Raw genomic sequence first — 14,293 nt, 5'->3', positions numbered from 1 at the left:
AGATATTAAGGCTGTAATCCTGTCGGCAGAAGGCCATTTTACAAACCTCCACATGTTTAGGTTTTTCAAACAGAAGCTTTAAGTGTACATGTTTTTGAAAAATCATAGACTAGCATAACTCAAAAGTTTTTATTCACAACATAAGACGTTTTTAAATACCCTTTTTTTTTTTTTTAAAGCAAAATCCCTATAGTGGTTCCTGTTTTGTTATCATTTTGTTAGGATTTGAAAGTCTTGAAGCCAGCGTAATAGGTAATCAATTACCATAAATCTACTTCTGTCTGTATTTCAGCTTCCACGTCATATATTCATCTTCTCGTTCTTTTGTTTATCAAAAAAAATATCTGAGGCCTTCAGTCAGACTAAACTGAGTTTATGTGTGCATATCTGTGTGTGTTTGTACATGTGCATGCACGCTGCTGCTTATGCTGCTGTGGTGGTGTCAGCTGATCATCTGGCTATCTGCCAAGCCTCCTGGGATTTGTATCTGGAAGGCAAGAAAATCCAGCTGTTAAAAAAAGTAGAAGCACTTTATATGCTGTAATCTGGTGTTAATACACTATGTAACATCCTTTTGTTTTCAGTGCAGATTGCTTGTAAATCTCCAATCCAAAACTTCTATTTGGGTGTTTTCACTTAATTCCACTAATTGATTAATTACATTATGTAACTGAGGAATTTGATCACCTCATTAGTATTTTATATTTTATGAACATTTAATAATATTTAATAATACGATATACTGTCTATATACGGAACTGTCTCATTTTTTTATCCCACTTGAGTTAGCAGGCCTGTGTAACAGTTATGTTCTGTTGTTTTATTATTAAATGCTTGCCTTGAGCAACACAGGTCTCTTACCTTGGCTTGAGTGCAAATAAGTTTTAAGCATGCATGCCCTACTTTTGACACATTGATTTGTTAATTTTAAGACCTATAGTTAGGAAATTTAGGATGATTTCTTAATCCCATTGTGACTTAAAATGTCTTTACAGAATGCAGATTTAAACATTTGTGATTAATTTGAGGTTGTCATTACTAAAAATGTCTTGTATTGCATGTTTTGGCTGCTGGGGTAGCTTTAGCTCTAGGTGCCCTCTTGTTTTATCCCTTATGGACCAAACATTAATGAATGCATCCACATTTTAAACTAGATTCGTACTTGGCCAGGGACTCTCTATTTGTAGACTTAATTTAATAGTGGATTGCAGTCAAAATGGTGGTGGTAACAGCACTTTTCAAGAAGTATTTTCTTATAATTGGATAATGTATAAACCAAAGGGGAATATAAAACCAAGAACAACACAATACAAAGCAAGAACATCAATCAACCATCAGCCTGGTGATTTTGAGATACATTCCTAGTAACCTTAAGAGGAGTGAAATTGGTGAACTATTGCGTTGGAGAGAGTCTAGGTCTTCAGGCCGGAGTAGGTAGGTACAGGGGAGGTGCAGTTTTCTTTCTTGTTCCCTCCCTCCTGGTGAGAGTACCCTTCGACTGGAATGCACAAACATTCCTGGGCAGCTTGCTCACAAGTCCGCAGCTTTTTCAAACTTCAGCGGTGCCCTGTTGTATGGTGCTTATTTGTTCTTATTTGTTTTCTTTCTTTCTTTTTTTTTTTAGTATGTGTTCTGTGTGCAGGCCAAATTGGTCTGAAGCTCCCACAACCAAATGTCATCTTGTGTATAGTTCATTGACTCCAGTTTTAATGTGTGCACAGATATAGTTCTTAAGTAATCCAATTTTAGGGCCCACATGTTGCGGCAAAGTCGATTTCTGTGTCAGCCGAGGCTTGTAATAGTTTTGCTTGAAGTGGGCCTCACTGGGTGTGTGTTTGTGTCTGCTGGCAGTGAATCTCCAGCTGTTTTCTACAACTGCTGTGAAGATTGGTGAGGCAGTAAAAGAGAAAGAAGTGGAAGTAGTTAGCTACACACTTGGTGTTGCTTCATTCATGTTTTCCACACACTTTTTTCACTCTAGGCAACTCCTAACTCCTTATTTGTAGAAAAAGAAAATGTCAAGAAAAGTGCCAACAAAAACCACGACCAGATGGCATCATCAAACACACCAAAATGTCCTTTGCTTATATGTCAGTAAAGGTCCAGTGTGTTACATTTTGGAGGAGCTATTGGTGGAAATTAAATATAATATTCATAAGTATGTTTTCATTCGTGTATCACCTGAAAAAAAGAATCGTTGTGTTTTCATTACCTTAGAATAAGACGTTTTTATCTACAGAGGGAGCGGGTCCCCTTCCACGGAGGTCGCCATGTTGCACCGCCATGTTTCTACAGTAGCCCACAACGGACAAACCCAACACTGGCTCTAGATAGGGCATTTTCCCCGAGTTTCGCGGCCACCGTAGTCTCTCCTACACACTTGGAAGGGGAGGATGAGGAGGGAGGGCAAACTGCAATTTCACCGCTAGATGCCACTAAATCCTACATACTGGACCTTTTAAGTAGTCAGATTCAGTGCGAGTGAAATTAAGTGACTGTCTGAGCATGGATAAACAAGCTTTTTCTGTGTCGCATGTTTGTGCAGGGGTGTCATTGATCATTTGTGATGTGCATTGTTGTGTCGATGACTTTTCCATATGCTGATGGTGATGTGTTGTTTTTAGTGTTTTAGTATGATGTCTGGTGAGGGCCATTGCCTTTGGGTGCAATTCTACATGTAAATCTTTATCTGAACAGTATAGTTTTATCCAACACGTGAATTAAATGGAAAATGAACAGCTCTACTGATATCCCACTACCCTAATTGGTTACTTTTAGATATTTGATTGGGTGATGATGTCTTTCTGTATAGACTTTTTGCACTGCTGCCTGTACTGAGAAATGCTGATACGTTTTGTGCTAAAAACGTCTCAGCAGACCATCAGACCATAAACAGCACTGCCTTTAAAAAACGCAAGGGACTGTTGCTTCAGGTACCGGTGAGATGATGAAATACAATCCAGGAAGGCTGGTTTGAGTAATGGATCCCTCGGCTGCCTGTCACTCAGAGGACCCTGTGGTCACTCATCTCAGTCGAGGCTCTTCTCTCTTCTGGTCCCACAGGACAGCAGAATCACTGCCCATCACACGCCACAGGCTGATAACCTATCTTTTCCACTCCAACTTGAGACCCAGTGCCAGCAAACTAACGCTTAATTTCTTTCTAAGCATTTGTACTGTTGCATTGAGCTTGCGTTTAGCTGTTTATTTTGGAGGGATGCACTCTCTGTATTAGATGACATCTAGCTCTTGTTCTTCTGGGGTTTGAATGTACCTATTGTAAGTTGATTTGAACAAAAGCATCTGTCAAGCGAAAGTTGTTAACGTAAATATCCGTCTATTTGAGGGCTTATCAGATACCAAAACACTGCACAGCTGTTCATAAGACTACAACACACAATTTTACAAGTTTGGAAAGTTATCACTGTTTCAGTTATTTTATCCAATGTCGCCACAATCTTGAGGAACACAGTAGAATAACATTCATGCTATAAACTAATCTGTCAGGATTGTGTGCTTGAATGTATTTCATTGGCCAACGCATTGCTTTTTCTACAAGTCAAGATAGGAAGTACTTAAGCCTTCAGCATTAAATTTGCTTAATAAATAGAACTTAACCTTGTATCGCTGAAAATGGTCTGTTTTTGTTACATGCAGTATGAATCAAAAAAGAGAGACCTCAGTATTTGGGGTGTGGTTTGGTAAATATTTGGTGTAGTCGGCTAAAAAATTGAGTTAAAATTCAATTTTGCTGTTCTGTGATTTAAAAACAAAATCATGGGTGTAACTTGGCAGTTGTTTTGGTATTTTGCTCCTTATTTTGAAGGGGCCAATTGACTGCACTGACCAAAATCTATATTCTGGTCAGTGGCACAATGGCTTGAATTGAGAGCGCTCAGTGGTAAGACAGAGAGACAAAGACTGACTTGTTCCACACAGTGACATGAAAGTGACAGAGTGCAAGTGTTGTCTTTTGCCAAATGTGAGCTGAATTAGAAACGTAAAAGGACACAAGACAGGAGAGTGAAGGCCATGCTCCTCTGTTTAGTTCGGCCCAAAAGCCAACTGCTTACTGCTGTCAACCTCCTACAAGCTTTACCAATTTACTTAAATCTGTACAGGTTTTTCTTTTTTTGTTACACAACACATGATGTTATATTCGAGGAACTGATTATATTAAGAAAGTGGTCACTATGTCCAGAGCTTATTGCAGTTTCATTGCATACTGTCACCTCTTGATACATCTAGATCAGTATACAGTCTTAATTAATGTTGTCTTTGGAAAACCAGGTTTCATACAGTAGCTGATACATGGCACCTTTTTTAATTCCACTTTAATCACGGTTTCTGTGGAGCTTCACTCTCACTGTTCAACAAAAGTAATTTGCCATACAAAAATAAAGTGTGCATACATTTAATTGAGCAGAAAGTGAGAATTTTCTAGTGTTTACAATTCCAAGGCTATACTGTATACTTGTCAAACATGTGTCCCAAATTAATAATGAGCCTTACACTGTGCTATTAATCGGTGTCCCCTATATTTCAAGATTAAGACCCATCTGGTTCTCCGTTAAGATGGGAAGTTATTCTTTCTCTGCTAACCCATAGAAGAAGAAGCTGTCAAGACTGGGCAGGTGATGAGTTTTCTCGAACGGAGAGGTTCTTTTCACATTACAGATGCAACTGAAAACAACCTTAACCTTTTTAGTGCCTTCAGCTATGCACGCTTTGTGTATTTAACAGTGAAAGAGAGAGCACCTGTTTGTGGTCTGAAGCTACTAAGTTAAGGACTCTTACTTGTCTCTTAAGTGAGGCTGTTTTCCACTAACTCGTATTGATAGGATTTAGTCAGATATTTCTAATTCCATGTGCACAATATAACATAGATTTACAGACTTAGATTGCGAACCTGTTCAGAATTGGAAACAGTTCAAAATGTATACAAACCAGGAATTTCTGTAGAATTGTGCTTTTCAATTTCATTTATCCTATTTCTAAAAGCTGGACCTACTTCGCTACCCACACCTGTTGCGCATATGTCAGTTTATGATGATTGTAGGCTGCAGTGAGGGCTTCTACATCTCATCAGCTCACTGTGGCTGCAGCGTGTTTTGAAGTTTCTCCTTGAAATACGGATAACTGGTCCACTCACAAAAAATGTTTGAAAATGTTCAGGTCTTCGTGTACACCTGCTTTAACACTCTTGGGAGTTAGCAGTCGCTAACACCAGTGACTAGAGCTACGGGAACCTGTAGCAACTTCAGAATAAAAGCCTATCAACGATTGCAAAGCAGCAAGTAACAGGTTCATGGGGGCTCATAAATTTGTGGGCGCTTGGTCAGGATGCAGTAGGTGAAAACATTGAAGGATCTCAGAAACTATATTGTTTTTAATGACAAATGGCTTAAATTCAGCCTAAATCTAAGAATAAAGGTAATTAACTCTAATGAAACAATTCCATAGTGATACAAGAATCTTTATGAGCCCAGTGACCATGTAGTCTTTTTTAATTGAAGGGAGATGAAGAAAAGGTGGCGCAAACTAGCGTTCGGTCGTTTCTTTTAGATTGACTTTCTCTCTCTCTTTTGTTTGGGCAGCAGGCTAAGCAGTTCTGAATAGGAGCCATTGTGGTGTCTAATTAGTTTTTGACGGTGAGTCCTCCTCTAGGACAACAGATGCCCTCTGCACAGTGTCAGATTTCAGCACACGCTGTAAGCTTTTAAGAACGGCTAAAGTCATTATGTAGGAGGTAGGGCTATTGGTTCCGATCTCCGTTCCAAATACAGCACAGTCTGACGATGGTGTTGGAAAGAAAAAGAGCTTATTCTCAAGCCTATTAATCAGTTGCCATGCTCTGATATGTTGCCAATTTTTGAGAATCCAAAAAGTGTACCGGTACTTTCAAGCAAGATGAGTCGAAAACAAAATGTATAAATTAGTGTTATGAAGGTTTGAAAATTAAATAGGCTGCCCAAATGCAGTTTAAAACAGCTTCAGTTCTATGGTATAGCAGTGCTAAAAAATCCATCAGAGGCCTATAGGGATGGTAGATAGGACATGGTATGCAATGATGATCAATTTTAACATACCCACAAAATGACTTTTATCTTCATCAAGTATGCGGTCATTTGGAGGTTTTTACATTCTTGTCCTCACTATTGACATAACAGAAAGGAGCCTCACAGTTTCCTGATCTCCTTCCCTTTTGCAGCGTTGCCAGAGCTGCAGTAAAGTCTGTTACTCTTTGGAGTGTTTATAACTGATCTGCGAACAAATAAAAGGCATTGTCAAAATGTCAGAAAGTATGAGATATCTTTTGCCCATATTGCCTTCTCCTTGCACATATCCGAGTTCAAGAGTGTGAACTCTTAATTTCCGTAGTTTTGGTCCTTGTAAGTAGTATGTTACACTCCATTTTATCAGTTATCTAGTGTATTATAGTAGAAGCATTTTATTAATATTGAATTTCATTGTGACCACATGACTAAAATATATGAGCGTATTTTTTGCAGACATACTCTGAGGCAGTTGACATGTTTTTTTATATATCTTCTCCATCGGCTTGTTCAAGATGGCGCCACGGATGGCTGCCTCTATGTTTTGGTGCGCGTCGTTTTGTCTTGTCTTGTTTCGTTTCCCCTCTGCTCTTCCTGTACGTCAACAGCTGCACCTCCAGTCACTAGTCCGTCAAGCTCCTGAAGTTTGCGGACAACACCACCCTCACTGGGCTCATCTCTGATGGGGATGAGTCTGCCTACAGGTGGGAGACTGACCATCTGGTGACCTGGTGCAGTCAGAACAACCTGAAGCTCAATGCTCTTAAGACAGTGGAGATGGTTGTGGATTACAGGAAGAACCCGGCCCCTCCTGCCCCCATCACCCGCTGTGACTCCCCAGTCGACACTGTGGAGTCCTTTCTGCTTCCTGGGCACCATCATCACTCAAGACCGCAAGTGGGAGCGAAACATCAGCTCCATCACCAAGAAAGCCCAGCAGAGGATGTACTTCCTGCGGTAGCTGAAGAAATTCTGCCTGCCAAAGTAAATGATGGTGCACTTCTATGTCGCCTTCATCGAGTCCATCCTCACCTCCTCCATCACCAGCTGGTACGCTGCTGCCACCGCCAAGGAAAAGGGCAGACTGCAGCGTATCATTCGCTCCGCAGAGAAGGTGATTGGCTGCAGTCTACCTTCCCTCCAGGACCTGTACACCTCCAGGACTCTGAGGCGAGCAGGAAAGATTGTGACTGAGCCCTCCCACCCTGGACACAAACTGTTTCAGACACTCCCCTCCAGCAGGAGGCTGCGGTCCATCAGTTTCTTTCCCTCTGCAGCTGGCCTCATCAACCTCCTTAGTACAGCAATACTGTAAACTTTTGCACATTCCCATGTAAATATTTACAACTGTAATTTAAATAACGGTCATATTGTACATATTCTTCATTATTTTCTTAAAATATTCTTCAATATCTTACTGTCAATTTTATATATATGTTTCTTGACCTGCAGTACTTGCTTTATCTTTCTTTATATTTCTACTATGTTTACTGTTTTTGCACCAAAATACCAAAGCAAATTCCTTGTATGTGTAAACCTACTTGGCAATAAAGCTGATTCTGATTGTGATGCATGAGACCGAATGCTCCCAGAGGGCAATTGTTTCACAGTCCAAGAGCAACACAGTAATAGACAGCACACAGGACAATACAAAAGTTAAAAAGACATAGTCAGGGCACCCCGGTAGCTCACCTGGTAGAGCACGTGCCACGTATCAAGGCTGAGTCCTTACCGCAGCAGCCTAGGTTCGAGTCCGCCCCGGGCCCTTTGCTGCATGTCATTCCCCTCTCTTTCCCTCCATTTCCTGTCTTTCTTTACTGTATTGTCAAAATAAAGTGAAATGCCCAAAAAAGAAAAAACAACAAAATAAAAAAGACATAGTCAAACGCATATCATAGTGGGTTTTAGTCTCGGGTATAGTAAAGTGCATTATAGTAAAGCATTACTACAGCAAAGTGTGAGTGCCTATCTATTTAACAAGCTAATAGCTGTTGGAACAAATGAGTGCTTTTGTCTGTTTGTTTAAATCCTCAGTAACTTAAAACGGGTACCTGATGGGAGAGTCTGGAACTCTGCTTGTAGCGGGTGATCGACATCAAGCAGGATGGCATGGGCTTTCTGCAGGGCTTGTCTCTTGAATTATTTGGGCAGACCAGCCTGTCTGATTCCTATAACCTTGCTGCAGTGCTTCACGATCCGTCTAAGAGCGTTTTTACTTTTCACACTCGTAGATTTCCGAACCAACAAATCATAGAAAAACACATTAATGACTGAATAAAAGATTTGTAAAACATGGGTCTTGGGTCTTGTCAACGTTGAACGAACTCAGTTTCTTTAAGCAAAACAAGCGTTGACCCTTCTTACATAAGACATCAGTATTTGCATCAAAGCACAGTTTTCTGTCAGTGAAAATGACGGCGCAGAGTACAGTTATCCCTGAAAAGCTTTTGTGTGTTCCAGTGTTTTGGTACGCTGTTCCTTTAATAGGTTGGCACACATATTTGTGTACCCCCCTTAATCCCCTCCCCTGTTCTAAGGCTTACAGAGCAGCTCAGTCCATTTCTAACCAGCATGTCGCTCATCTGCACCCACTGAGCCATACACCAGTTTACCCTGCTGCAGGGAGAAATTGGATCAGGCTTGAATGCCCATGGCTGCATTCTCATGTATACAAGCTTATGATTCTACTGCATTCAATCTGCATATTTAAGTTGAATCTATGTATTTGTGGATTAAACTCTTAAATGCATTGAACAAATAAACACTTACATTTGAAGTTTGATGTCTACACTCTTCTCAACTACTTAAATTGTGGCCAACATGATTGAGGACCTACGAAGATGATGTAATAAGGGTAGTGTTTATTTCCGGGTTATTGTATTGAATTGCTCCGTACTTGTCTACGTGTTATCATGTCCGCCTTGTGAATGTATTATGCATGTATTATCCCATATATGAACATGCCAGCTTCATTTTCAATATTCTAATAAGAAGACTGTGTGTCTAGTAATATATTAATATAATACTTTTGCATGTGCCCAGTTTGTGAAGTGGGAAGGCACACACGTTAGGCAAATGATGGGAGTACCTGTGGGTTGTGGGTAAGACTTTTAATTTTTAACCATATAGCATACAGCGGAAGGTCCAGATTTCCTAGTTTTCCGCTTCCTTTGTGAAATGATTACAAATATATAGTATAATGAGTAATAGAACAATAAATAAAAGTCTGCAGCACAGGTAGATACTTTTAATAGTTGATAACTTTTAATAACTTTTAGCCTCTTATGGGTGCTTCTCTATGGCTCGATTTTCCTAGACTGAAATCATTAAACTGCACTTCCACCATACAAGTCTACAAACAAGTACCGAACGCTCCTGTTTGTTTTTCCTCAACATGATTTTCTGTGTAAATGAGTTAAGGAACATTAGGGGAAAAGAAGAGGGTCATAAATGGCGGATAGAGGCATAGAGAAATCTTAAGGTTGCTGTACAACTCAACCTCAGCATCTGCTCTGGAATGTAGGAAGTAAGCCACTCTGTAATTACCCCTGGGCCTGCCTCTTATGGTCTCTCATTGGCTAGCAGAGAGTGGAGACCTTGGTCGTAGCCAATAGCAAACTCCCACTTACTCCTTTAGTGAAGCGGAATCTGTGTCAGTCGCTGGAAAAGCTCAGAGGCTGGAGTGAAGGGAAGAGAGAATAGTTGTGGTAGTGACTGAAAAGAACGATCGGTTCCAGCACCCCCCTGCCCCCAGCCCCTGCACACACACATCTCCCACCCTCTGAAACGTAGCAAGAAGGCCTTGCCACTCACGGTGCCTATGCTAGTTTTTGCAGGGCAAACAATCAGGATGGCACATTGTTTAGGTCCAACCATGCATGTAATCCCTAAAAGCAAGTGTATGTCTGTGAGTGCACAACTGCTTTGTTTGAAGAGAACCTGAGAAAGATGTGAATAATGTGAGGTTTATTAGAACAAGTCTGTTAAGTGAGTGGCAGTATATTGTATGTTTCTCACAGACTTAGAGGTGTTTGATGGAGGTCTTTCTTTTCTCTTCTTCCATTTAACATCAAACCATGTTGCTGTGTGTTTCCTACACTCTGATATATGGATATTGTTGTCCACATGACCAAGTCAGTGCAGTGTACATGATTAACTCTCTTAGAAAGTAAGAGAGAATCTAATACAATGTCACTGCTGATAGAAAAGTGCAAAGGAGTTAAGGTACTTTCAGACAGCAAGCAGTTGTCATCTCGCCTTGTCCACACAGAGGAAAGCGATGCAGGAGCTAATTTTACTAATATCTTTATAACAGCAGTGAACAAATATGTCAATGATGAAAATGTCCTCTATTTTAAGCCCCAACCTGCTCTATTTGAGGATGAGATTAGAGCAGGTGGATAGCAGCAACCTGTAGTATATGGTACTGGTTGTAACTAGGATCAGATAAAGGCGGTAGCCGCAGCAGCGGAGTTGTGCTGTGCTGCTGCCCATTCAAAAAAAAAAAAAAAACACAGAACCCCCACGTTGCCTGGCGGCAGACACAGCGATGGCTGCATGCTGTCTCTCAGTACCTTATTAGGATGAGATGTTAGATTTCTGCAGTAGATTTAGAATTAATTTCACACCCAATCAAAGTTTTAAACTTTAAATATGCAAGCTCCCTGCCTCCACATTACCAAGCATTTTTTAATCTTTCTTAAGCACAGCGCCTTAATAAAAAACTGAGCTTAGTAAGTAGCAGTTACATGTTACTGTATTTGTACATTTCTATTCTAGGAGTTTGCTGCACTAACAAAGGAGGTGAACGTGTGCCGGGAGCAGCTTCTGGAGAAGGAGGAGGAGATTGCAGAGCTGAAGGCTGAGAGAAACAACACACGGGTTAGTATAATGTGCCTTTACACACACACACACACACACACAGAATTGTTCTAAATATTTTAGGTCAAACTGCAACAAACCAGTATTACACGTTCAAACAGGACACGGCCACCATTGATGAGGAAAGTTTAGTTGGTCTGCGTACTCTTCTGGAAATCCCTGTCAAATTCCTGTGTGTTTCTGCTTTGGGTATAAATTGTTGTCATAACACCGGTTGACAAATCAGTTTCTATCCTATAATCCAAACCATTGTCACACGTTATTGGCGTGGCAAATTGCTCATCATCAAAATATTTCAACCACTGACAATAAATTTAATTACACACAGCTGTTTGTGCTGAGAAGGAGCAGGACCATATCTCAGCGAGTGTGTTATTAGTCAGTATTTTCTCTGACTATGACCTGTTTACTCTTGCATACTCTGCATAGAACAGTGTTCTTTTAAATATCTGAAACTTAACAGTATTGGGCAGTGAAAAGTCTGTCATGCAGTCATTTGAAAATATTCAAAGTTGGACTCACAATATGGATTTAGCAGAGAAGCAGACAGAGGAAAAGGTGGAGAAAACCTAAATTACAAAATGGGGAAATTATACATTTTATGGCTATCAGCCTACCTGAACACACACTCACACCTCAGGCTTATTAATGCAACAACAACAGATCTACAGCAATGCAGCAGCACTAAACTAATCATAGTTTCTCCAAAGCTCTATGAAAACAACAATTATATAGTGATTTATTGTGGTAGAATAGGTTTCTATGCAACAAGGCTGATGCTCAATGCTTTTGCACATTTGTTTACTACGTAGCAAATATGACTACAAATGTGGAATGAGTTTTAGCCTGATGGGTTTCTGACCTGTTAACACTGTCTTTTGTGTGTCCAGCTCCTGTTGGAGCACTTGGAGTGCCTGGTGTCTCGTCATGAGCGTAGTCTGAGGATGACAGTGGTGAAGAGACAGGCTCAGTCTCCAGCAGGAGTCTCAAGTGAAGTGGAGGTCCTCAAAGCCCTTAAGTCACTTTTCGAACACCACAAAGCCCTCGATGAGAAGGTACGACTGTGTGTTTGTTTTTGAGTGTTTGAAAGGAGTGAATGAAGTAGGTGTGTGCACATATGTGTACATGTTAACATGTGCATTACATATTTTTGACATTGCAAGGCAAATAAATGGGTGAGACGAAGATTTGTGAAATTGTACAGGTTTGATTATATTTGTTTCACATGTTTTCTAGGTGAGGGAACGACTACGCGTTGCCTTGGAAAGATGCAGCGCATTGGAGGAACAGCTCACCATCTCGCACAAAGAAGTAAGCGAACATAACTTAAATAAATATATAAACTGAATGGAATTGACAACAACCTTTCCAAGTTGTTGGTCAAAACATCTATAAACTATCCCTTTTATACTGCATTCATGTGATGTAGGAATATTTCCTGGAACAACTTGACAGCCTAAAGTAATCAGTTAAAACCACTTACCATGCTTACATTTTTTTAAATTCTCAGCTTTTTTATGCTTAGCATATGTGCACCTGGTGCGTGATAATCTAGGCTTAAATTAACACCTTCAACCCCAAACTGAACATTGCCAAATTCAACTACAGTAAACAGATGGTTCCCACCTTTTGTGTGTCACTGCTGTCTGTCATAACTTGTTGAACTGCAGAAGTATAAGCAGTATTTGTGCTTTATTGGGAAGCCCTACACAGTAGGACCTAGTTGTCCCTATCCTTTAATTCTTTTTATTGGTAGATTTTCATATTTAAAACAAGTCAAATGTTCCAAATGCACTGATTTAAGAAGTTTATTTAGGTTGTCGATCTTCACAGAAATCTAAAGTGAAGGTTAGTTATCACTCCCTGTTAGTGAAAAGCAGTGACCATAACTGATAGCACACATGATGTAGGAATGAATGATGTGCTCCTTTTGATTTTTCTGTGGCGACACAAACTGAATGGAGAGAAGGCTTGATATCGGTCTTTGACAATCAAGTGTAACAGTCAGCCGTTGCTATGCCTTTAGGAGATTTACGCACCACGAGATGCTGGCAAAAAAATTGACGGCCTTTTAAAAACAGATGTGATCAACTTAGCATTGCTCCTGATGGCACTGAATTGTATTTTATTGCAGTCATTTTACATACTTTGAGTATTCACACCAGATCTAAGAAAAAGAGATTCACAACTCTTACGTACACACACGTGCACATGCATGCAAAGGAGGAAGAGTCTTCAGTCCACTGTGTAGTGAATGGGATTAAGATTGACAAAAGGCCCAGAGGATCTTTGGGAAATGTCCTAGATTTCCTCTCTGCTTCATGCTACAGCACTTCATGCTACAGTCATCTTTTGTCCCTAGGAATCAGCCTGCGACCACACTCACCAGCACACATAAAATCAACCATTTGCCACTCTCTGCTTTTATGAGTAACCTTACTTCCTAAGGCAAGGCAGCTTTTTGCTCTGTTTTTTTCCTACTGTTAAGCTATTTGGCATATATAGAGTATATTGACCTGTGCAGCGTATTCATATGCGTTTGCAACCAGAATAGTTGTGGTTTGAACTCAAGGCTCTGGGCACTAAGTGTTTTGAGGTGCAAGCTACACTTCTTTGTGTCTCTGTCCGATGTATACACACACACAAACACACATACTTTAGTGAAATGGAAAAAATAACATCACAAATGATAAAAGGAAGCAAGCTAGTTTATTGCTCTTTGGTAAGTGGTTAACCAGTAAATTTCTTTATGGTTATCACCAGCAAATGAATGAAGGTGTTAACAAAGTGGTGTTTTCTCTAGTTGGCTTACCTCAGGGAGCAGAGCAGCCAGAAGAGAGGGCTGGCAGATGGAACCAGCGAGGTCAACCACAACTCTGAAAACACACCGAGCACTAATGGCAAGGTGAGGTTACTTAACAGCATATGTGAAATGGCGTGTGTGTGAAAGCCTAGCAAGAGACAAGGCCACAGTTGTTTGTGTGTGTCAAGTGTCTAGCATCTGTTAATGGAATAAAATCTTAACTAATTAAATTAATTCAGGATATATACAGTATAATTTACTGTTAAATTGTAACATGTTGTAATGTTAACATTATTGAGGTGCAGGAGTAAGGTTATCTCACGGAAATCTTTTTAGTGTCAGAATGGTTCTCTTAACATATTTTGTCATAAACATCTACAGTATGTACTGATGAAAACACAATTACAAATTGTTTAAACAAATAAGAATATGCCCAAGCTCTACAGGTTAATAATCATGCATTAGTGATCTTTCCATTTTCCTTCCCTTCTTCCATTTATTGAGAAAAATTTAACATTTCTGTCCTGGCATGCAATGATCAGCTGTGCTATGC

General features: G+C 40.1%; 1 protein-coding gene across 18 annotated transcripts in view; it reads left to right on the top strand.

Moving 5' to 3' along the window:
- Positions 1-14,293, top strand: part of ppfia1 (PTPRF interacting protein alpha 1) — a 42,729-nt gene that overhangs the window by 5,557 nt on the left and 22,879 nt on the right. For all 18 annotated transcript variants that reach the window (XM_044208330.1, XM_044208390.1, XM_044208406.1 and 15 more), the window contains exons 3-6: positions 10,836-10,937; positions 11,828-11,992; positions 12,174-12,248; positions 13,741-13,842. In XM_044208330.1, the coding sequence (XP_044064265.1) occupies positions 10,836-10,937; positions 11,828-11,992; positions 12,174-12,248; positions 13,741-13,842 (444 nt within the window). The remainder of the gene's footprint in view (positions 1-10,835; positions 10,938-11,827; positions 11,993-12,173; positions 12,249-13,740; positions 13,843-14,293) is intronic.

Source organism: Siniperca chuatsi, linkage group LG1 (genome assembly GCF_020085105.1).
Source record: "Siniperca chuatsi isolate FFG_IHB_CAS linkage group LG1, ASM2008510v1, whole genome shotgun sequence".
NCBI classification, from domain to species: Eukaryota; Metazoa; Chordata; class Actinopteri; order Centrarchiformes; family Sinipercidae; genus Siniperca; species Siniperca chuatsi.
This window is presented reverse-complemented; position numbering and strand designations above follow the sequence as displayed.